General features: G+C 33.8%; 1 protein-coding gene across 6 annotated transcripts in view; it reads left to right on the top strand.

The window, feature by feature from the left end:
* Positions 1-25,130, top strand: part of DENND4C (DENN domain containing 4C) — a 100,927-nt gene that overhangs the window by 50,590 nt on the left and 25,207 nt on the right. For 5 of the 6 annotated variants that reach the window (XM_073228438.1, XM_073228437.1, XM_073228439.1 and 2 more), the window contains 13 exons: positions 99-199; positions 529-747; positions 4,936-5,081; positions 6,372-6,407; positions 6,492-6,622; positions 8,511-8,643; positions 10,901-11,107; positions 15,414-15,542; positions 15,738-15,882; positions 16,153-16,299; positions 20,324-20,446; positions 21,235-21,381; positions 22,609-23,771. In XM_073228438.1, coding sequence (XP_073084539.1) covers positions 99-199; positions 529-747; positions 4,936-5,081; positions 6,372-6,407; positions 6,492-6,622; positions 8,511-8,643; positions 10,901-11,107; positions 15,414-15,542; positions 15,738-15,882; positions 16,153-16,299; positions 20,324-20,446; positions 21,235-21,381; positions 22,609-23,771 — 2,827 coding nt within the window. The remainder of the gene's footprint in view (positions 1-98; positions 200-528; positions 748-4,935; positions 5,082-6,371; positions 6,408-6,491; positions 6,623-8,510; positions 8,644-10,900; positions 11,108-15,413; positions 15,543-15,737; positions 15,883-16,152; positions 16,300-20,323; positions 20,447-21,234; positions 21,382-22,608; positions 23,772-25,130) is intronic. The other variant, XM_073228440.1, reaches the window with a different exon arrangement.

Genomic DNA, 25,130 nt, shown 5'->3' with positions numbered 1-25,130 from the left:
TGCTTAATAATCAATTAAGAAACTTTCCTTCTACTTCTAGATTGAAGTTTTTAAGTAGAAACAGATTACAACAGATTTTATTATGTTTTTTATAACAGATCAGATGAAAAGAAGAACATGAACTGGAAGCAGCTTCCCAAAAAGCCATGTAAAAATCTGCTTAGCACTTTGAAGAAATTGTATCCCCAACTATCTTCAGGTAAATGTGAGGAAAAAGGAATGTTTTTAAGGAAAGACTGTATATGAGAAAATTCTTCTTAAATTTAGACATAGTTTTGCTCTACTTGAAGGAAGTCTCATTACAAAACAAAACCCCAATAATAAATTAATATTGTGGTTTTTGAGCATGTTTGCTGTGCCCCTGTCTGCTTGAGTCTCCTCTTAGTCCTTGCCAGTGATCCTCTTACATTGATGAAGAGAGGAATTTCAGGAGGTTACAGGCTTTATTTTGACAATTTCTTAATTTTTCAATCATTATATGTATAATATATGTTAATGTCATTTTTCTCTTCTTATTTGATTTGTTAGTTCACCGAAAAACTCAAGAAGGTTCAGCAATTGAGATGACTCCAATTGAAGCAGATTTCTCCTGGCAAAAGAAGATGACGCAACTTGAGATGGAAATTCAAGAGGCATTTTTGCGCTTTATGGCATCCATTTTAAAAGGATATAGGACATATCTCAGACCAATCACAGAGGCGCCTTCAAATAAGGCCACAGCTGCTGATTCATTGTTTGACCGACAGGGTAAGTGGCATTGAAAATACAATTTTTATTGAAATAAAAATTATTTTCTGTTTGGTATTGCTACAAAGAAATATTCATTATAAAAGTTTATAAATTTAAATTAAAATATAATGAATTTCTGTGGATTTGTAATCTAGCGGTATGAGTAGAATTTCTTTTAGCTCTTATACCTTTTTTTTTTTTACTGAGAAATCTGAAACTGGAGGTCTTTGATATTAAAAGTCAAAGATGTTGCTTATATTTTCAATACTATGGATTAGTTATCTTAGTAGAACCTAGCTGGTGATTTGCTGTTAGGTGTTTCCTTAGTTTTGTGTAATTGTTGAATTTATATACTCTCAGCTCTATAGCATTCCCTAACAATCAGTTTTTGGAGTAAAGCCACGAGTTTCTAAAATTTTTTGGAAAATATATTCTTATTTACAGGAGAAAACACTATACTTGTTTTGTTAGTATTCATTATCTTAGGGAATTGTAAAGATTTTGTTGCTATTGAGATCTTAGCACATATATGTAGTAGCAACCTTTTATTTATTACTATTACTATTACTATTAATATATTACTAATATTACTATACATTACTATTTATATAAAAATTATTTTACATTTCTGTACTTCTACCCAGCAATTAACTTTAAAAAATCTCTATTTTCCCAATAATCCTTTGTCTTACCATTTCTGCTTTGGGATAACTTATGTATCAAATATTTAGTCACTTACTAGTTATTATGTAGGGATATAAAGAAAAAAAATTTAGCTCTATGGGATACTAAATGGAAAATAATCTGAAATGTTTTTAAAAATAGAACAAATTTTAAAGAAAACAAAATTTTACACAATCATTCAATGAGAAGTTCTAAAAATTCAGAAAAAGGGAACATTGTTCCAGCTGAGTATTTTGGAAGACTTCATGGAAGAATATGATTTTGAAGAATGGGTAGAATTTAGATAAATGGAAATGAGTTGGAAAGACTGTCTAAAAAATAAAAGGTATTACAAGTCAAATCTGTATTAGAATTTTTACTTCACTGTTTATAAAGCCTTCCTGAGGTTCTGTTTTTTTTTTTTTAATAAAATGATGATACCTACTGCATGCATGGTCGTGAAGATAAAATGAGAAAATGTATGTGAAACAGCTAGTAACAGTACTTTACAATACTCATGATGTAACAACTCTTATCATTAGTGGTAATAACAGAATGGAAGGACCCTCAAGAACAAGGCCTGCATGTATTTGCCAGGGCTGCCATAACAAAGCACCATGGATTGGTGACTTAAACTACGAAAACCCATTTTCTCACAGTTCTAGAGGCTAGTAGTCTGAGATCAGTGTGTTGGCAGGATTGGTTCCTCAGAGGCCTCTCCTTGGCTTGCAGATAGTTGTCTTTTCCATGTCTTCACATGCTCTTCCTTTGTGTAAATCTGTGTCCACATTTCTTTTTCTTATAAGGACACCAATCATATTAGAGCCCACCCTAATTACTACCACCCTAATTACTTAAAGACCTATATGCAAATACAGTCACATTTTGAAATACTGGAGTCAGGATTTTAACATAAGAATTTTCGTTGGAGGGGTGGATACAGTTCAGCTTATAACAGCATGTTTGGGAAAAAAGATTAAATGGTACAATTTGACCAGAGTAAGAACTTCAGAGGTATACAAGATAAGGCTGAAAGTAAGATAAGAGCTCAGATTATAGGTAGTCTTAAATTCCAGACTGAGACTTTGGAGTTTGTCTAATGAACAGTAGCAAGTCATTCATTCACTTTCCCTCTCTCATGTAAGAAAGTGGCATTACTAATGTAATTTAGAAAGTTAGATATTTAGTTGGTTTCAGAGGCCTAAGGTTTTTGTTGTTAAGAGGGTAGCATTTGGTCTGAGGGAGGAAACAGACATTTGACAGTAAAATAACACAAATACTAATTACATTTTACTAAGTGTGTTAAGAAGAAATATATTGGTTACAGTCAGAGAACAAGATCAGGGAAAGGTTCCCTGAAGAAATAACAGTTAAGCTTGGGCATGAAAAATGAATGGGAATTAGCTACAGATTTTGGGTTGACTTTTTATTAGGGATGCTTTAACAAATGCATATGAAAGCAGAGAGAATAATACAGTGTACCTTCATGTAGCTGCCAGCTTTCATCTATCCTCAGTTTACACTTCCTTCCTTTCTCCTTTCTTTCCAAATAGTATATCATTTCACCCATAGACTGTGTTAATTATCCTTTAGAATTTTCTGGATTTATGTGCTTTTGGCTGGTTGTATCCCCATGGGGTTAGTTAATATTTCTTCTATCATCTATAATTCCTGTAAACTTGTGGTTGGATCAAGAGCCACATTGCCCAATAGAAATGTAATGTGACCCACATATATACTTTGAAATTTTCTAGTAGCCATAGTTAAAAAAAAAAAGTAGGGGAAATTATTTATAATAATGTATTTTCTCTAGCTTAATGTGTCCAAATTAGTATCATTGGAACATGTGATCTAATCTTTAAACTTTTAATGAAATATTATATATTATTTTTCCACACTAAGCCTTCAATACTAAGCACATATTTTATACTTACTGCATGTCTCAGTTTGTATCAGTCCCATTTCCAGTGCTGAATTGCCATGGGTGGGTAGAGGTACTGAATTATACAGTATTGATGTAGAGTTTGATAACATTCAGGTTCAGCTTTCCTGGCAAGTAGGCCAAAACACATGGTGCTCACTACTTCCTATTCTGAGGCACATACATGTCTGGCTTTCCCATTTTTAGTGCTCCTAACATTGATCAGTGGGTTTAAGTGCTGTCAGTTTCACTCATTCATTCATTATAATTTCCCCATCAGCCTTTCATTTAATTGTTTTAGCAGGCTTTGCTGATCATAGCCTAGATAGATTAGAAGAAGGAAAAAAGACTTTTTTGCTACTACTTGTCAAGAATAATTTGTTTCTATTTCATTTAAGCATTTCTTGACAGATTAGTATCTCATGGGGATGAAGTGAGGGTCACAACCTGTAAAATGCCCTAAAGCATCAAAGAAAGAAAGGCTGGAGGGAAAAGCAGTTCAGGAAACCATGCTTGAAATGGTCAGTGTGGTCAGATAATGTAGGATCTTTTAGGACCAGAGAAGGGTTTTAGTTTTTATTCTAAAAGTAATTGGAAGCCAAGGAAGGATATTTAAGTAGAAATAGGATCAGATTTGCATTTTTAAAAGATCACTTTGAGTGTCGAAAAATAATCGCTTTGGTTTCTTTTCAGAGATTGAATTGGAGGCATCCAAAGTATGGATTGACTAGTTGGTTTATGCACTGGTCCAAGTCATTTGTGGTAGTGATCTGGATTAGTTGGTGGTATATGAAAAGAAGAATGATTTTTAGGAGGTAGATTGAATAGAACCTGGTGATTGAGTATGGGATGTAGGATAAAGGGAGATGTCAAGAGCAATTTTCAGAGTTTGGTCTTTAACAACCAGGTGGATGGTTGTGCCTTTTATTGAGAAGGGAAACAACAGAAAAGGGAAGGATCTGATTATTTGTTAAGGAAAGTTTTTTAAAAAGAGAAAGAGAGGCTTGAATATGCTGATCAGTAGCTAATAGAGAGGCAGAATTGTCCTGAGGACACTGAAGGAACAGGCTTATATGGTGGACGTGGCCTTATATAGGAGAAGAAACATATCCATTGTAAAAAGAAGGAAGGAATAAATGATAGCTGCAGAAAGTCATAGATTTTGTATAAGGTAATGAAGGTAGTTCTCATTTAATGATTTTCATCAGATGACTACAGTTAATGGGGGAATGGGTGGAATAACCAGATGCTTGAACCTTAAATGAGCAGAAATTTTTACAAGATGATATAGAAATAATTCTTTGGTGGCACTGCGGAGGAAGGACATTGACTCTTAAAAGTGTGCAGAGTATTTATCAGAGAGAAATTTCTACTTGAGAGCTACAGTGCTTGAGGTTCTTATAGGACTGTAAGTTCAGATTTCAGTGAAAAGGTTAATGATACAAATTTTCTTGTGGTTGAATCAGGTAGAAGGAGCTATGGTTACTAAAAGCTTCTATAAATGTAGAACTATTTATATAAAGAGAATAGAATATAGATGCATAGAAGTTTAAAATAATGTTTAATGTAACATCTAGTTCACTTTAAATTTTGAATTTAATTGGAATTTTACTTTATTCTAGGATTTTTAAAAAGTCGAGATCGTGCCTATACAAAATTCTATACCCTTTTATCCAAAACACAAATTTTTATTCGTTTTATTGAAGAGTGTAGTTTTGTAAGCGATAAAGATACTGGATTGGCATTTTTTGATGACTGCATAGAAAAGGTAAAAGTTTGTCCATATATATCAATGTTAAGGAAAAACTGGCTACCTATATAATCATCATTATTAACCCAAATGATTATGAAATAATATAGGGATGGGTTGTGTGTGTGAGAGAGAGAGAGTGCGCATGTGCAAACATGAGTATTTAATTCTGGGCTTCATATAAGAATAATTTTACTTAAAGGTACCTAGTTTCTACTATACATAGCTAATTTTTCTTTGTGAATCTCACTTTGTTTTTTTTTTATTGAAGTATTGTTGATATACAGTCTTATGTTGGTTTCAAATGTACAACACAGTGGTTCAATAGTTACCCATATTACTAAATCCTTACCCACTCTAGTACAGTTACCATCTATCAACGTAGAAAGATCTTAAAGAATCATTAACTGTATTCTCCTTATTGTACGACTGTCTCCATGAACCTCACTTTGGTTTTATTAACTATTAAGTGCTAAGAACATTTCATTGAACCTCCTAAATCTTTTATTTACAAGAATGAGATGAATTAGTAGTTCATTGAAAAAGTTTAGTTTTATGGGTAATGGAAGTCCTGAGTTCTTTTGTTTGAATATCTTTTCAGATACTGTTGCTAATATATTTCTTTTGTCACAGTGGAGGATATTTGAAAATACATTTAATTTTAAAGCTTTACTCTTTCATCCTAAATTTAAGTGGATTCTCAACAGTAACGACTCACGTGTTTTTTCTCATTTTTAAATAGAGTTCTTATCTTTGCTAAGTGGATCTTGGGGCTCTTTGTGTATGCAAACCATCTATTATATAAAATTTGAGATTGTATCTGAAGAAGATAGAATATTATTACATTATGATTTTTATGGGTTCCTAATGATTAGTGTGCCTTAGAAGACTTGAATAATTTTCTCCCATTCTATCAGTGTGATTTGCAACTCCAGGGATATGATTAATACTATTCAACATTTTTGTTTATTTATAAAATTGATACTCCAACAAGCAGAGAAGCTTAGATACTATCAGTCACTAATGTAGAAAAATGAAATTTTTCATTTGGGAATCCAGATTCCCATTGTGATTAGTTATCTTTTGCTTGTCAAGGAGTTATGAGAAAACTGATCAATTAGTTTTCTCTCCTAATAACCCATAAGAGAAGTATTATGCTTTAGCCTTATAGTATAGGGCCCCCCAAATATATTGTGTTTCGTATCTGCCCAGTATTAAAAAGAGATAGTTTTTTAAATAAGAATTTAAAATAATCTCTGTTAAATTCACAGTAGACATTTTCATTAAAATTCTTTTCTTCTTTTCTAGTTGTTTCCTGATAAAGGCACAGAGAAAACAGATAAGGTACTTTTTTCTTAAGCCCTAAGCTTTAACATTTCAGAATTAGATCTTATATGCAAATTAAATGGAGAAAATAATTATTTTCAGGTTGATTTTGATTCAGCAGAAGATACCAGATTGATAGAGCTAGATGATTCACAGAGAAGTGAGCACACTGTATTCATAATGCCACCAGAGCCGCCACCTGATGATGGAAAGGACCTGACACCAAAGTACAGGTAGCGGTAATTTTTTTTTAAAGAGCTGTTTGGGCATAACTTTAATCATTTGTTTTGATCATGTATGATGATTAGTATATATGTATATTAATCATTTTCCAAATTTATTAGTTCAGTGAAGGCCATTTTCACAATTTACTGAACTAAAGGAGATGAATATGTAGTAGAGATAACACTAGGTATTGTAATTTAAGAATTGGACAGCCTTGTTGGAAGGGAAGCCAGGTGTTGATCACTCTTCACCGAAACTTCTAACTGTAATTTCATCTTTAAAAATTGTATTTCTGAAGAAGAAAAAAATACACTTTTGTGAGGTTCCCCAACCCCTTGGGGTGTTTTGTTGTCAATATAAAGACTGAAATTTTTATGCATTTGTAAGATATCAGAGGAAACATAAAAGTAGAGAGCCAGGAATCAATTAAATAGGGGTTGAATGGGAACCTTTTAAGAAATTAAAATGTATTTGATTATTGTTTGATGTTATAACATGATAATGCACAGTTTAATAAACAGAAAAATAAAAAAAAACTAGCACATATTTTAGTACCAATACTTAATGTCTGTTACAGTTGTATTTATATCTTTCCTGTGTCTTTGTGCATATATTTGTATTTAGTACACTTAAAAACAAAAACAATTATGAGTTCATCTTGTACGTATATTCTTTGTAACCTGTGTTTGCTTTAATGGTTTGAACATTTTTCCATGCTAAAAAATATTTTTGTGCTGTATCATCTTGTATGACCACATCCATGCATCTGTTGTGATTTGTTTAACTAGTTTTCTGTGTATTTGTTTGTAGTTCCTTGCACTCTATATCTTTGTATATACACAGTTATTTTCTTGGGCTATATTCCTAAAAGAATATCTGGGATAAAGGAGATATAAAATAAGTGTCTTCCAAAAATATGGAATTAATATATGATCTCACCAGCACTGTGTAACAATGAAGAGGGTACACCTGGGATTAAGTGGCTTAATTATTAATTTGATTGCATGTTAATTATAGAATTCTTTCTTACTTTGGCTTAATCACTATACGTTGGAATCCAGGTACTGAAAACAAGGTAAAAAGGGAAAGACAGTATCTCCCAGAAGAAAATTGGCTGAAGAAAATCAGCCAATTTCTGAGAAATCCCGATAGTCAATAATATGAAAATATATTAAGCTTTCCTAGTATTCAAAGAAATACAAACCAAAATGATGAGTAGAAGCATTTTTCATCTGTCAGATTGAGATTAGGCTATGATACTAGTAGAGTGTATGTTAGAAAGTGTGAAGTATAATCTTTCTATAAATTTTTGATAGTGATTATAATAATTTTGACTCTCTTGATAAACATAGACAATAGAAACTGTTACTGGACTTTATCCAAAGATACTAAGGAAAAGTTTTCACGAAGATATTTAATTGCAGAAATTCACACTCTAAAAATATCCAACAGTAAAGAATTGGTAAAATTATGTCATATCCCTAAAATACAAATATTATGGATTGTTTTCCCCTTAAATAGCAATGCAAAGTACTTTTGGGAAGAAAAACAATTACAAATTATATCAAATGTTAATTTTTACTGTAAGTTATTATTGAACATATGGATTCTATTGAAAGGGTTATTAATTCCTCTGTCATGTGAGATATCAGGGTTTTCCTATTTCCAGGGATTGGTTAAAAATAACAAATAGGAAAGAAGCCAAAGTTTCCATGTAGATAGTCTGTGTATCTTATATCACCTTGTGGTTTTGAAAATAATTTTTTTTATATAAGGATTTTTAGGAATAATACTGGATACTGTTTGAGGTTTAGAAATATTCACCTATATCCTGGAATAATATGAAGAGTTAATTTATTTTCAATCAGCAGTTCTATTTTTGCTTTTTTATTTTAGTTACAAATACTTTCCAAGACTGGATCTTAAGCTTTTTGACAGACCACAGGAACTGAAACTTTGTTTTAGTAGACACCCTACTGGGAATAGCATTACAAACAGTCCCGCTCTCATGGCTAAGAGAACTAAACAGGTCAGAGATGTTCTTTGTCTAATACATGTTAATTTAAAATGTAAAATATGTTTATGTGATATGCAGCTTATAGTTTAAATCACCCACCCACAACAACCATTTGAGGATCCACTATGGTTGTTGATGAGTTAAACTAGATTTTTTGCAACTCCATATAATACTGAAGCTGAAGTTTTGAATGCTTGTGTTTGTTTTAAGAGAATCCTTGAGAACCAAATATAATTTTCTCAAAACGAATTTATTGATATATAATTCACATACCATGCAATTCACCCTTTTAAAGTATATTCAGTAGCTTTTAGTATATTCACAGTGTTGTGCAACCACCACCACAATCAATTTTACAGTATTTTTGTCATCCCAGAAAGAAAGCCGGGACCACTTTGCTGTGTCCCAGTTCCTCCATCCCCCACAGCCCTAGGCAACCACTAATCTATTTTCTGTTTTTGTGGATTAGCCTGTAATGGGCATTTCATTTGAATGGAATTGAACAGTATGTGGCCTTTTGTGACTGGCTTCTTTAACTTAGCATAAAGTTTTTAGGTTCATCCATGTTGCTGCATGTATTAGTACTTATTTTTATTGCTGAATAATATTCTATTATATGGATATATACTACATTTTATCCATTCATGTGCACGTTGTTGGTTCTACTTTTTGGCTATTACTACTAGTGCTATGAACATTTGTGTAGTGTTTGTGTGGACATGTGTTTTCATTTCTCTTGGGTATATGCCTAGAATACCATTGCTGTGTTATGTATGGTAACTCTATGTTTAACCTTTTGAGGAACTATCAGACTGTTTTCCAAAGTGGCTACACCATTTTAAATTCCCACCATCCAGTGTGTGAGGGTTCCAGTGTTATCTCATTTTTGTCAGTCCTTGTTACTACCTTTTTTATTATAACCATTCTAGTGTGTAGGAAGTGGTATCTCATTGTGATTTTGATTTGCATTATCCTCATAGTTAATGGAGATTTTTTATACTAAGTAATAAATTCTAAAGGGAATTAAATGGAGTTAGGACAACCTAGACATCTTGCTTTACTATTAAATCTGATTTAGATATAAAAGAGTTAAACTATAGTTAGGTGTGAGTTAAAGTTCCTTTATACATAAACACATTTCAGGAATCTATAAAACATGGAAATTTTCAGAATGAAATTCTTAGTTCAGGTACCAATTCATGTACAAATCCTAGAGGTAACTTGAGGCATTCTTTAATTTCATATAAGACATGTGTACTGTATGAAATTCATATAGCACAGTTGTCTGAAGAGATTTTTTTCCCTTTTTTTACTGCTACCAGCTTAATAAAGGCAAATTTTTTAAGTGGGAGAATTTTACTACTAAGTATCTAAATCTCATTTCCACCAGGATTTTGTTTTTCCTTAGGCTAGCTGGAAAAGAAATGGACCTTCAGATTTTAGAAAAACAAGAATGTATAGTTTCAAATATTTCAAATAAGTCTCATGGAAATAGAGCATATAAGAAAAATTAATACTCCAGGATATTTTTATTTAGAACACATCACCACTCTGGGATCTTTAGTGCAAGGTATACAAGGGCAGTCTGACATATCTGGAAGCCTCTAAAGTTCTTAGGAGTATGTATAGTTGGATAAAGCTCAGCTGATGATTTTGATATATATTCACTCATTCACCTAAATCAGAATGAAAATCAGAAATAGAAAACATGAGTATCAAACTGTTCTGCTGGAAGGTCTGTAATCGTTCTTAGACTATGTTGCCCGCAAAGGAATGGGTCTTTTGAAGGAATAGGTCATTCAAGGAATTAAAAGAACCTGTGGTAAGGGGGCATCGAGTGGAAATCAGGAAATAGCTTAGGGCATCTTAAACTTTTGAGCAGGGAGAAGGCTGAGAAAGCTATTACTTTTCAAGAATGACATTGAAGAAGTCATAAGTTACAGTTAAATCCCTTTCATCCATCAAAAACATGAGTGCCTTCTATGTGGAAGGCACGTAATTAACTATTATCATAAGAATATGATCTTTGCTTTTAAGGAATTTCTAGTGTATTAGGAGACACGTGCTTACCAACAAAAAGTTACAGCACAGTGTATTTAAAGTGATTCTTCAGGTTAATGTTGAAGGAGCCACGTGGCACTAAGTAGGAAGCCATTCACAGAAACGAAACAATGAAAGCCTGATTTTAGAGTCAAATTTTACATTTTCTCACTCTTCCCTGTCAGTGAATTTTAGTAATACCATAATGTTTTATTTATTCTCTTTCTAGGAGATAAAAACGGCTCATAAGTTGGCAAAGAGATGTTACACAAACCCACCGCAATGGGCCAAGTGTCTCTTCAGTCATTCTTACAGTTTATGGTTTATTTGTCTCCCAGCCTATGTTAGAGTGTCTCATCCTAAGGTCAGAGCACTTCAGCAGGCATATGATGTTCTTATTAAGATGAGGAAAACAGATGTGGATCCATTAGATGAGGCAAGTATAACAAATTGAGTTGTTGTTACTAAGATAAATTTTTATTTTTATATTTTTAAGAAAATTTAGGTCTCAGGTGCTTTAATTAAAGTGTCTTCAGATATTTTCCTTAAGCAGGAAAGGTAAGACTATTTCATAGAACTAGTACTTAATTGTTTATTTTTGAATACATTTATTTAAAAAGTACTATTTCAGAATGAAACAGAGACTACCTTAGCTTAGACCAGATTGTTTGCCCTTGATAAATAGAAAATAATATTGACTTCATTTTATTCTTTTTTTTTTTTCATTTTATTCTTAACATGACTTTATTAGGAAGCAGATAGCGAATAGGCTTCTAATGAGTTTTATGGTCTATCTGTGCTTCAGACGATGTATATGAAAGTGTAGATCCGAGTTTCTCAGTGTTGGCACTATTGAATTTTGCCCCTCATAATTATTTATCCTGGGGACCTGTCTTGTACAATCTAGGATGCATAGCAGCATCCCTGGCCTCTACCCACTAGATGCCAGTAACAACTTCACCCTCCATGGCAGTCAAAAAATGGCTGCAGACATTGCCACATGTTCCTTGGAGGACAAAATTGCCCCACTGATGTAGGTAATAGTTAGACCTTCCTCATAAGGTTAATTTGAGGATTGAATTAGTTTATGTGCATAACGTGCCTAGAATACTACTTGACTCATAGTGTGTACCCAGTGAATGACATGCTAAATGCTTTACACGCATTACCTCTCATAAGTCTTAGAACCATCCTTAAGAAACAGGTAGTGTGATATTATCCAGTTAATTGTTGAAGAAATTGAGTCACTTATTTAGGCTTTCTCTCTGCTGTTTTTCCCTTTAAAATTATTTTTGGTGTTAAAATAACTATACATGATATTTAGAACCAGATTCAAATTTAAAATGAAGTTGAAATAATGAGATAGCTCAAGGAGAGAAGAGAAATGGTAATAGAGGAGGGACACGTGACAGGTTTCAACAATTTCCTCTTTTAAATAAAAAAGGTCAAACTAATACAATGTGTATAGTATTAAGATTTGATAATGCTTGTGGGCACACTAAAATTCATTTTTTCTCTAAATATTATCTATATGTTATAAAAGCTTTTCAAATAAGATAGTTGTAAAACAAGTACTAAAATAGCCATACATTTACTCTCATCTGACATTTATAGAACTATTTGAAATTAAAAGCACTTGACCAGAATCAGTGTTTTGCACCTCAAACATTTTAGTGTTTTAAAAAATTTGTTCTGACAGAATTTTTGTATATAAGAAATGTTTTAAGATGTGCTTTAACTTCTGTAAAATTAAAACTTTTGTAAAAAGCATAGAACAGTTTTAAGGTGTTTTAAAGTATATGAGACAGCAAATATTATATAACTTTAAATTCAAAGCACAGTACTTAAGTTTCTTTGATAAATTATAAATTCATAAGCCATATCACAAATTACTTGAGAAGTATTTTCCTTTATAGGTACTGAAGTTCTGTGGTAGACTCTGGTACAAATATCTACATTCTCTTGTTTTCTTACATGCAGCAATTATTACTAGTAAACTAAAAAATCCTTTTCAGACTGTTTCCCCAATAAACACCATGATAGGAGGTTTAGAATTTGGAGGTTAATTTGTTGTATTGGTACTTCTAACAAGTTACATTGACAGATTTGTAGTCTCTGGAAGTCTCTACAGTCAAAAGAAAGAAATGCTTATTTTAAAATGTAAGAATAAATATTTGCTAGGCATATTTGATGGATTTTATCTGCTTACTGATTATACATATAATAGCACATTAAAGTTTTTACAGTATCTTCATGTACATTATTTCCTTTGGTATTCCCAGCAACACTGTGAGACAATTTATATTACGTGTTTTACAAAGAAAGAAGTTTTATACTTAGATGAAATGACACACACATAAGGCTGCCCACCAAGTAACTAGTTTTGATTGATTGGTCCATATTCCATTAGAACCCTGTTGGATGGAACTATTTCATTCATGTGCTTAATGTTTCAACTTGACAGCTTTGTGTTCTACATGTTAAGTTTGTAAAAGTTTTATTAACCTTCGTTTAAAAATAAAACTCTGAGAAGACCCAGGAATAGCATATACAATGTGGCAAAATTAAAGTGCATAATTAATGCATTTTGCTTTTAGTACTATGACTGAATTTTTAATGAAATACTTAAGTCAAGCTTATTTCTACATTGTCTCATCAGTCTGCTCATACAGGTATGTTATGCATTGCTGAATAACAAACAAACCACCGCAGAACTTAGTGGCCTAAGGCAACCATTTTATGAAATCTCACTATTTTAAATGCTGAGAATCCAGGAATGATTCTGGGTGTTTTTTCTATTCTACATTGCACTAACTGATATCAGTTGGTTATAATCAATTACTAACTGGTCCTGTCTGTAGTGTCCAGGGTCCAAAATAATTTAACTCAAATGCCAGCCAGGGTTGACTGGAAGGCTGGGCTCCGATGGGTCTCTGTCTCTCCATGTAGTCTCAGGAGTCTCAGGTCCTTTTCATGTGGTACTTAGGCTTTTCCCATGATACCTTAGAACTCCAAGAACATTTGTTTCAAGAGAGAAGTGAGACTGGTAGTTTCTTAAGGTGTAAGTCAGGAAACTAGTACAATATCACTTTATTTGGATGAGATTGGTCATGCAGTATCTCAGTTTAAGTGGAGGGACATAGGCCTCTCAGTGGGAAAGGTGGCAAAGAGTTTGTCATCATCTTTTATCTACTGCAGATATCTAAAGATGTTTTAGTAAAAGGCGAAAGATTTATGCAATCTGAAGAGAAACCAGAGTGTCTAAAGATGTTTTAGGTAACAAAAGACTGCAATTGACAAAATATTATCCCTGGTATTATTACTGTTTCTTTAGTTTGGTACCTGGCTCCTATACAGGTAAATCTGGAAGGTTGGGGGAGCACTTTGCAGACTTCAGAATAAATTTGTTGTCTAGAATGGTTTTAGAAAACTTGGATTAATTCCAGTGTGACATGGAAAGTGATTTACCTCTGCATGGCTCAAAGAATCTTAGAGTTGAATAGGATTTTAGAATATGTTAGTAAAACTTCAACCTAAAGCTGAGATGCTCTGTAGAAAGTCTGTAGTATATGTGATCTTGCCTGTGTTTGAATTGGCTCTAATTGTAGAAAGTGCATATGTTTTGTGTTGAGCTCAGGTCCGCCTCCCTTTGGTTTATTTGGAATTGTACAATCTGTTCACTTCCTCTTTTATGTGTGTGACAACTCTCCAGATATTTGAAGAACTCTGGTGTGTCACATTCTCCTTCATTCCTTATACATCTTATCTGGTCCCTTCAATTATTCCTGATTCATGTAGTTTTCTAACACTTTTTAACTTGGTCATTTATAGAGTTGCTCTATCAGTTTCTGACCTCCTTCTGCTCCCAAATTATACTCTTCATTTTTAGCTTCAAATACTTTCATCTTTATGATCCTGTGCCTCTTCAAATCTCTTTTCCTATGTCATTTCTTCTGTTCTGTTCAGTAAACTATCCTTTCTCAAAACTTTTACTTTCCCCTTCAGTAGAGAAAGCAGTTTGGCTTAATGGTGCTTACCATTGTTTGCCAACTCTGTCACAAACAAAGCATATATCACAGGTTCCGAGAAGAGTACCTTCAGTATGTATATCTCCTTGTTCTCAAATTAAGCCAAGTAGCCTTTGGTGTCCCTGTGACTGTTCCTATAAACTGGCTCACCTCTTTGCCAGGTATCCTTGAGATTCCTGACTCATTCTTCATGGTTTCTTTCATTGGCCTCTGATATGTGAGATTGTAACTTTTAGGAGCTCCCAGCTGACTCATCCTCCAAATCAAGCCCTCCTCAGTAAATATACATTCTCAGAGAAGCCTTTACTAATAATATTACAGGGTTTTTAACTTTCTTCTTATATTTTGTTAAGATGCACAGTCTTTAATTCCTTTGGCTTAGAATATAAACCATGATTTGGGAGAGATGTATTTTAATCATACTTGATTTTAAAAATGAATTCTTTCTCAAATTATGGAGAATAATAATCATTCTTTTTGTGTAAACTTAGTTACTAAAACAAATGGCACCCGTGCACATAGGTCTTGTGTGAAATAGTTGATAAAGCTGGTACTTCCATTAATGGATAGGTCTGAAAAATAATTTACTGAGACTCAGACGGGAACAAAGGAGAAAATAATGACTGAGGAGAGTTGAGTCATTTAGAAAATCTCTGCAAGTCACAGATAGACTAATAGGCCAGCTGCTGATGCTTTGATACTCTGTTCTGTTAGGTGTGCTACCGAGTAGTGATGCAGCTTTGTGGACTGTGGTGTCATCCTGTTTTAGCAGTGAGAGTCTTATTTGAAATGAAAACTGCGAAGATAAAGCCAAATGCTATTACTTATGGTTATTATAATAAGGTAAGTGAGATTGACATTAGGCAATATATGCTGCTCATTAAAACTGATCTCTTTTTATACCTTTCATTATTCATGAAACTTTTTAGATGTTTTGGGGTTATAACTTTTTAAATGTACTATATATGTATATGTTTTCAAAAAAAATCAAACATACCAATTAATAATTAGTTTTACCTTTATATTCTTTACCTTTAGGTAGTTTTGGAGAGCCCGTGGCCTAGCAGTACCCGCAGTGGTGTCTTCTTATGGACGAAGGTACGGAACGTGGTACACGGCTTGGCACAGTTTAGGCAGCCGCTTAAAAAGACTGTGCAAAAGTCACAGGTCTCCTCAATATCAGGTAATACATGTGATTGGAAAGATACTTTCTTGTTAAAAAAGCTTTCTAGGCATGTGAATTTTTAATTACATGTAATAGAAAACATAAAGGAAATATTGGTTGATATTTTCATATACAACTACAGACAGATTACCTTACTTCAAAAGTATTTCTTTCCTCCACAAATTAAGAAAGTGTTCTACAATTTTAAATGAACTGTGGGTCATTCATGTTTAGTTTCAGATATTATCAGTGCATGAGTTACTGAACTGCTGTTGTCCTTATCTTTAGTTCCTCAGAATGCCACAGGTGGAAGTGATGGGGACACGGTGAGCCACGGTAGTGTGGATAGTTCTAATGATGCTAACAGTGGGGAGCACACAGTCTTCGTCAGAGATTTAATCAGGCTTGATTCCATTGATAATCACTCTAGCACAGGTAGCAAAATCTGGATTTTACTAACCCTTCATGTATTCTCATGTTGTCTTTCCTTTTTTAAAAAAGATTTTACCCTCTTTTCTTGACTTTGTACAATATGAGTACTTCAGCATACCTATATATACGTAAAGGAAGGAATTGGACCTATAAATTTGGAGTGCTGTGCAGAAGACTCCAGCATCATGCTTCTTTGCATTTGTTCATCATTAATTTGTGAAAGTATATGATGTAATTGTTAGGAATTGTGAGCAGAGGAACTTGAATATTAGTAACACAACTTGCAAATCTTTTTTTCATTAAGTGAAAAATACTTATTAAAGATTGGTGATTATTTATATTAAAGTGTGAAGAGAATAAGTCACCATGAGAAAAAGTATTCTCTTTGCCATAGTCATTACTTTAAATGACACTCTAAAATCTGAGAACCTTCTGAAGCTACTTTTACATACAAGGCTATGGGTATAACTTTGGTCCATTCAAGTTAGAAATAAGTATAAAGTAGCACATTGAGAAGATGTATGTGTGTTGCACATTCTCCTTCTTGTATTGCTTTTCCTTTTTGTTGTTGTTGTTGTTAATATCTCAAGCTTTTCTTTGAAAAGAATTCTGAGTCTAATTCCTGCGCATCATCTGATGAACTGGTCTCAATGACTGAAGTTTCCTTTTCTCTGCTCTTTGTCGCTCTGCTTTTTGCTCTGTGCTGTTTCTTGGTGCTGCATTTGTCCTTGGCTGTCATGGTGTGGGGTGCAGACTTGTATGACGTGAAGCTATGGATACACGTGTGCATTAATTCTACCCTTGAATGTTAACCACTTCAGGTAATTTCCCATTTATTAGGTTAAATTTCGCTGACATGACAGGGGTGGGGGAGAGATCTTTTATTGTATTTTAAGTATTGTTTCAAATGGAAAACAATTTTAGTTTTCTTGGCTTTTTCTCCTTCAGATAAGTAATTGTATGTACTACTGAAAAAATCAACTGACATTTTATAACCAACTTGCAAAGTATATTTGTTACCTTATTTAAAAATATACTGTGCCTTGCTATAGTTCTTATTTTGAGGTTGGTTTGTAGCATCGTGTCCAATAGTTTTAAAGATTTTAGTGTTCCATTTGTCAAGGTGGTTGCTTGCTAAAACTGATTTGCTGAATTCTTGTGCTAAAAACTACCCCCATAATTACAGAAGCATGTATAAACCATTGAAAGTCAACATAAAACTGTAAGTTACAGTACTGTTTGTAAATTAACTTTTCTTTCAACAAGTAGGAATTTATATTTTCTTTTAACAAGTAGGAGGCTTTCATTTTAAAGCCTCTTTATTTCATCCTGTATTTCTTAGAGAATAAGGGGATTCTACTTACAAAAACCAAGGAATTATGGTGGCATGAAACCATATTATCAAGAATAATAAGAAATAAAACTCTTCTTATCTCTGTAGATTTATGTCTCCTGTAATGGAAAAAACAATGTCCTAGTACTCGGGGTAAAAGATTACAAGAGTTGGGGGGAAATCGTTAGATCTCTTTTCCATGTTATTTCTTTTCAGGGGCATTTCAAATAGCTGAAGCCCTGATACTGAATTTACAGTGATTATGTGTCTGTGTAAAGTTTCTGATGATGTCATTTGATACTTTTGGAGATTTCCAGCCCAGATGCTTAAGTTACTCTTTTCATTAAGGATTATCTTGTAGAATCAACACCCTTGGTACCTGATACTGAGTCACTTAGTTGTTGGGGGGCCATATCTGAGTTTAATCAGTTTACTCAGTGCCCAGTCTAGTGTCCATTTCATGGCACAATAATACTTTACAAGACTTTGAGGGGGCCAATAAAAAAGTGACTGAAGTTAGTCATTCTGCATAGCAGTTATTTAAAGAAGTTCAGTTCATTAATTATATGGTAAACCTGAAGTTTGAGAGGCAACATAAGTGGTAGAAAGTGGAAGGCACTATATGTTTTGTTTTATGTGTTTTTCATTGACCTCCTTACTGATTTTATAGTAACTAGCCTTAGTTTTGGGTTTAAATGATAGAACTTTAAAGCCACTTTTTAAAAACTTTATTTTGAAATAATTTTAAGTGTACAGAAATACTGCAAGAATAGTGCAAAGAACTCTTGAATAAGTTTTATCTAGATTTTATTTAGTTTGCCCCTTTTAAGATTTTCTTCTTTACATATACACACATTACTATTTTTATTCTAAAACATGTGAAAGGAGGTTACATATATCTTGTCCTTTTACTTTTGAATACTTCAAGATATTTTCTCTTATGTAATCACAGTATAACAAATTCAGGAAAACATTGATATAGTATTTTAATGTATAGTCTGTATTCCAGTTTTGGGGATTGTAATGTCCTTTGTGGGACTTTAACTCCCTCCCCTTAGTCTCTCTTAACCTGGAACATTTCCTTACCCTCTCCTTGTCTTTCATGACTTTGATCTTTTTGAAGAATTTAGTCCAGTGATTTTGTGAAATGCTCTTCAATTTGAGACTGTCTGATATCTCTTTGTGATTAGGTTATTCATCCATCACTCTGCTCTAAAAATAATGTTATATCCTTCTCAGATTATTGCATCCCAGGGGCACACGATGTCTGCCTGACCCTTGTTGATGTTAATTTTGATCACCAGGTCTCAGTGTTTGGTTTCTATTAGTTACCATTATCTCCCTTGCAGATAATAAGCTATCTGTGAGGAGATACTCTGAGACTATGCAGTAATAATATCCTCTTTCTCGTCATACTTTCTTTTAAACTGACCATTCATTGATGATTCTTGCCTGCATCAATATTTACTATGATGGTTTTATGAAAGTGATTTTACCAACTGTATCATCCCTCTACATTTATTCTATGTCCTTTAGACATGCCTTCATCATATTTTTGAGCACTTCCTTTCTTGCACAAAAATATACTCTTGTCTCTTTTACCTTCCCTGCCTGAGCTCTAGAATCTGCCATTTCTTCAAGGATTCCAGGTTCCTTTTTAATGGGCAGTAGATCTTAGAAACCAAGATCTATGCTGTAGGTATGTTTAACTGTTATCAGGGTGTTACTACTTCTAGACGTTTTAGTTGAGCTACAATATGTGTATATATGTTTTAGAAATCTAATTCCAAATCAGCCCTACAGGTTTTTCTTTGCCTTGCTTCATCCCATTTAAAAAAAAAGTCTATCTTCTACAGTAAGAATTTTGGCTCCCAACAACATCACATTTATTCACTTGCTCAGTCCTGCATTACATACAAAATAATTTCAGAATTGATACACCTATTCTCTTGTGAGAAACAAACCTCCTAAGGAGTTTGGGATTTGACTATTAACTCCCAGGCTTAGCGTATATACTCAAAATAATGTGTTGGATTAGTCCTCCCTCAATTCTTTCAGTGTGGTTATGTTTTTCATATGAAATACTCTTGGTTTTGCTTCTGTTTGCCTTCAATTTTAGTTATTTCCCCCAATCCGTTTTGCTGATTTAATTTTTTGAATATGTAGAAGTTAATACATTTCCAAAAAATACCCGCAACACAAGAAGCCATATTTAGAGAAGTTTCCTCTCTCTTCATACCTTCCATCCTATTTGCCTCCACCCCATATAGGTAAACAGTTGTATTGTTTTCTGGCTTTTTACTCCTGCATTTCTTTTTGCAAAAATAAGCAGATACCTGTTTATTTCCCCTTCATTACACAAAAGCTAACGTTCTGTAGATACACTCCAAAAGAAACTTTTCAAAGTGTCTTGTCCATATCTTTTAGTTTACAGATGAGGAAATTAAGGTTCAGTGCTCACCAATACTTCCCAGTGTGTAATGGTTTTTAGTCTTTGATGTTCCTGTTCCTGCAGCTCTTTGCTTCTTATCATTATTTTTAAATGGTCTGTGTGCTTTGTGAGCTTTGTGAGCTTTCTTATCTTTTCTTTAAATCTAATTGTGTAGATCACTGGAATTTCCTTTTGACATTTTACGGTTGGACTAATTAAGGATATGAATGAAAGCATATGTAAGCTTGCATTCTTTTTACCAGGTGGTCAGTCTGACCAAGGCTATGGGTCTAAGGATGAAGTTTTAAAGGATGATGCAGAAATTCATGTGCCTGAAGAACAAGAAGCAAGAGAACTGATAACTAAAACAAAAGTGCCAACAGAAGGTTAAGTATTGATACCTAGTAGCTTTACTTAGAAAAATACTCGTATTAATGAAAAGTCTTATTTGATAATTTTGGTGATAATTTCCAGAAATGTAAGATCTAGATTTATAAAATACCATGCACTGTTATATATGATAGATTTTGGTAGTCTCTGAATTTTGAAATTTAAGAGAACTTCAGAGACTCCGTAGGTCAGCCCTCAGTTTTGGAGGAAACTGAACCACTGAGGTATTCATTTGCTAAAGTTAAATAGCTACTTTGTGGCAAAAAATACAATGAAATTGTGAGCCATCAAACTTGTAGAAATCTTTCAAATATGTAAGTGAATATTTTTCATTAGAAGGTTAAAGATAGTCTGGTTTTCCTGTTTGTTTTTTTTTAAGGGACTTATTGAGATGAAATCATTTACTGTCATTTTATGGAAATACGGAGTACTTCTGAAAACATGTACTCTTAACAAAAGTACACTTTCCCTAATGATGCTCCAGAGTTATGCAGAAGCAAGCCCCTCTCTTTAATATATGATGACAAGTGTAACTGAAGACCAGAACCTTTTTCACTCAAGATTGATCAAGTTAGGATTATTAAATATCAAAATAAACATTTATTTCAGTCAGTACGGGCAACATTTATGAGATAAAGTAAATCAGACACAATAAATCTGTAATAAAATAATTATGTTTTTACCCCCACTTGGAGAAAAAGTACAAAAAACCCCCACAAAAGTCAGTATATGGTTTCTCTATTGGCAAAAGTAGGAATGATAACATCCAAGTATTTTTTCCCAGAGGTGTGTAATGTCTCTGCTGTTGTGGCAACACACTCAGAATTTAGTGCAGAGCCACCAAGTCCTACTGAACCTCCTGCGTGGGGCAGCAGTATTGTGAAAGTTCCATCTGGAATATTCGATATCAATGGCAGGAAAAGTAGCACTGGTGAGTCTTTACATATTGGTTGTTAAATATTGAAAACACATTTCTACAAATATACATGTCTTTAATGGCATTCAGTTGTTGTCTTAATCGTAAAGAATGTGCTAAAAAGCCAGAAGTTTGAATCTTATAAATGGGCCAAAGGAGAAGTTAAAATAGATCTTTTATATGAAGATAGTGAATTTTTAAAAGGAGGGGAATTGAGAGCGTTTTGTCACTGGGAGTATCTTCTCTTGTTGTGGTGCCTGTTCTCAGGTTGGTCCCTCTTCCTCTTGGTAGATAGTGAGAGAGGACGGCAGGGCCTCCTGTACCACCAAGAATAGAGAGGTAATGAGGTGCTCAGATTCCAGGGACAGGGTAATTCCTGTCACTGAAGGGAACTGGAAGACTCATTCCACTTAACACTACAGAGAAATAATGGTAGCAAAGAGTAAAAACTGTTTGCTTCCCCCAAAGCTGGGGAGAGTCCTACAGCCACAGGCATAATTTTGTTCCACCCGATCAATTAAGACTGACCTCTGTGAGGGCTGGAATCAGGTCTGTTTTATTCCCCATTGTATTTCTAGCACCTCTAATAGTGGATGCTAGTAGGTATTCAGATATTTTTTGGAGGAATGAATATATCTGAAAAATTTTTTAGCTATGCAGATTTTATTAGCCTCCTTGGATTTTGCCAATTCTGAGCACTCCATTATAGATTCCTTTACTTTGGGGCAGTTATTTTACTTTGAAGTAGTAAGGCTTTGGTCAAAACAAGTACATAATTCCTCTATGATTATGAATTTGCTTTGTGCAGAGTACATTCCTGGCAAATATTTGTTGAATTAGATATATGAAAGCTAAAATGAAAGAGATTGTGTCTAAGTTTGCTGTTTAACACAATGTATTTTTTAAATTGAATGTAAAATCCTAAAATGTAAGATAGTATTGAAAGATCTATTTTTCTAAGTGTGATGTATTTTAGTGAACAATAAAGGTATATACAGCATATTTGCATATCTTTTAAATGTGTTTGGTATATGCATACAGGGTGGAAGGCAGATGATACATTAAAATTCTTTGGGAGGCAGGGTGAATGGATTTATTTATTTTTTGGTACTTTTTCTGTATACCTTCTAAATGTGCTGAACCTTCTACTGTACGTCACTTTTCAAAAATCAGAGGATAAACACTTTTTATAAAAGCTACAGCAAAAAACATTCATTTTTAAAATTGTACTTTCTCTTTTAGGTAGTACATCAAATGTGTTATTTTCTGCACAAGAGCCAGTTGAAGATACAGTGTTTGCTGAAGTTACTAATCTTAAGAAGAACAGTGATAAAGGAGAAAAAAGACAGCATTTTCCAGAGAGGAGCTGTAGTTTTAGTTCAGAAAGTAGAGCAGGAATGTTGCTTAAGAAGAGCAGTCTGGACTTGAATTCAAGTGAAGTAGCTATCATGATGGGAGCAGATGCCAAGATTCTCACAGCAGCACTAACGTGTCCAAAGACTTCTTCACTTCATGGTGGAAGAACCCAGAGCTTTGAGAGTGTTAGCTGTCATCTAGCTGATACTAGGACTCATGTATCTGAAAACACTTGGGATTCTGAGCACAGATCTTCGGTGTTAGAGATGCTTGAGGAAAGCCAGGAGCTCCTAGAACCTGTGGTTGATGACAAAGTAGCTGACAATACTATGACAAAGGACACATGTGATGGTCTACAGAATGATGATAGCAGCCATCAGCCCAGAGACTTGAAAGCAGGGTCTAAAGATCTAATAAATAAGAGAAGTAGTTTGTATGGTGTTGCTAAAGCTGTTGAAAGGGAAGATGTTGAAACTGGACTAGATCCTTTGTCTCTTTTAGCCACTGAATGTATAGGAGAAAAAATTCCTGATTCTGAAGATAAGTCATTTTCTCCAGTTATTGCACGGAATCTGGCTGATGAAATTGAAAGCTATATGAACCTGAAGAGTCCCCTAGGGAGCAAGTCTGCTAGTATGGAATTACATGGAGAGGGGAACAGAGAGAGTGCTGCTCCCACTGCATTTACTTACCCTCTAGAGAGGAGATCAAGCCTACCTTTAGGTGATGGTCCACCAGCACAGGAAAGTCCTGGAAGTGAAGAGAGCTCCCCAGCAGTATCTAGGTCTAAAACTTTGACTGGGCGGTTCAAGCAGCAAACTCCCTCTCGAGGTCATAAAGAACGTTCTACGTCTTTATCAGCACTGGTGCGCTCTTCACCACATGGCTCATTGGGTTCTGTGGTAAATTCTTTGTCAGGGCTAAAGCTGGATAATATACTGTCAGGACCCAAGATAGATGTTCTAAAATCTGGCATGAAACAAGCAGCAACAGTGGCCAGTAAGATGTGGGTAGCTGTAGCATCTGCCTACAACTACTCGGATGATGAGGTAAGAATGTCTCACATGTGTGGTCAGTTTCATATTGGAATGTTGGTAGTATTTTTTAATATATAAACTATTATTTAGAGATTTCTGGTAAGGTTTTTACATTTTAAAACAATGCATATGCTATTTCTTGAAATGATTTGAACATACATAAATACAACATCAAGACTATTTTTTTCCTTTTTTCCTTTTTTTGTAATTAAGGTATCATTGATATGCAATCTTACGAAGGTTTCACAAGAAAAACAATGTGGTTACTACATTCACCCTTATTATCAAGTCCCCCCCATACCCCACTGCAATCACTGTCCATCAGTGTAGTAAGATGCCACAGAGTCCCTACTTGTCTTCTCTGTGCTACGCTGTCTTCCCCATGATCCCCTAATCATGATACTTACCATGTGCACAAATCATGATACCCTTCAGTTCCCTTCTCCCTCCCTCCCCACCTACCGTCCCACCCCTCCCCTTTGGTAAATTCCAGAAGACTTTTTTAATTCAGTAGATCAGCCCAACACATTGTTTATTTTGTTGAAAGCTTTGATGAGAACTGTTTGAATTTAACAGTCCCATGTTATATGAACTTTGCATAGCACTTTACTTTTTAAATAACTTTTACCTTATTTCTAATACATATGAAATCACTGTACAACTTAATCCATAGATTTTATGCTGCATAACAAAACTAGTATTTTTAAAAATCATTTTAAAAAGAATCATTAGATCTTTTTATGAAAATAGAAGTAGGAAATTTTGTGTATTTGTTTTATAGAAAAACTTAATGAAAAATTCACCTTCGTATTCAAAGAATTATGTAGTACTTGGGTACCTCAGAAAAGATGCCATCTATAAATATTTGCTATTATTATTGTAACACTGTGTCATGGTTACTGTCATAAGCTATATATTTATTTTGATATATATCTATATATATGTACACATATATATTTAATTTTTATTACCTCTATTTTATACATGAGGTATCTGAGATTCAGAGAGGTTAATTAACTTCGAGGTCACACAACTAGTGAGTGATAGAACTTTAATTAGGAATCTGGGAGATTGGCTCTAGAGTCCATGTTCTTAACCACTAATGTAGCAAAAAAGGAAATAATACCATAGAAGAGGTTCTGGTTGGGGGCTGTCCAAAAAGAAGAAAGCAGGTGACATCTAAGTTGGGTTTTGATGGATAAATTTGAAGTTACCATCAAAGTGGTAAGGGGACAGAGGTATTATCTGAGAGAATAATGTGAAAAAGCATGGAGGCTTAAAACATGCATTTTCAAGATAATATAATCAATTTTGGATTGCAAAAGGTCTAAATAGGAAGTAAAGGCACAGGAAATCAGATTGGACAAATAA

Source organism: Manis javanica, chromosome 2, assembly GCF_040802235.1.
Source record: "Manis javanica isolate MJ-LG chromosome 2, MJ_LKY, whole genome shotgun sequence".
Classification (NCBI taxonomy): Eukaryota; Metazoa; Chordata; class Mammalia; order Pholidota; family Manidae; genus Manis; species Manis javanica.
This window is presented reverse-complemented; position numbering and strand designations above follow the sequence as displayed.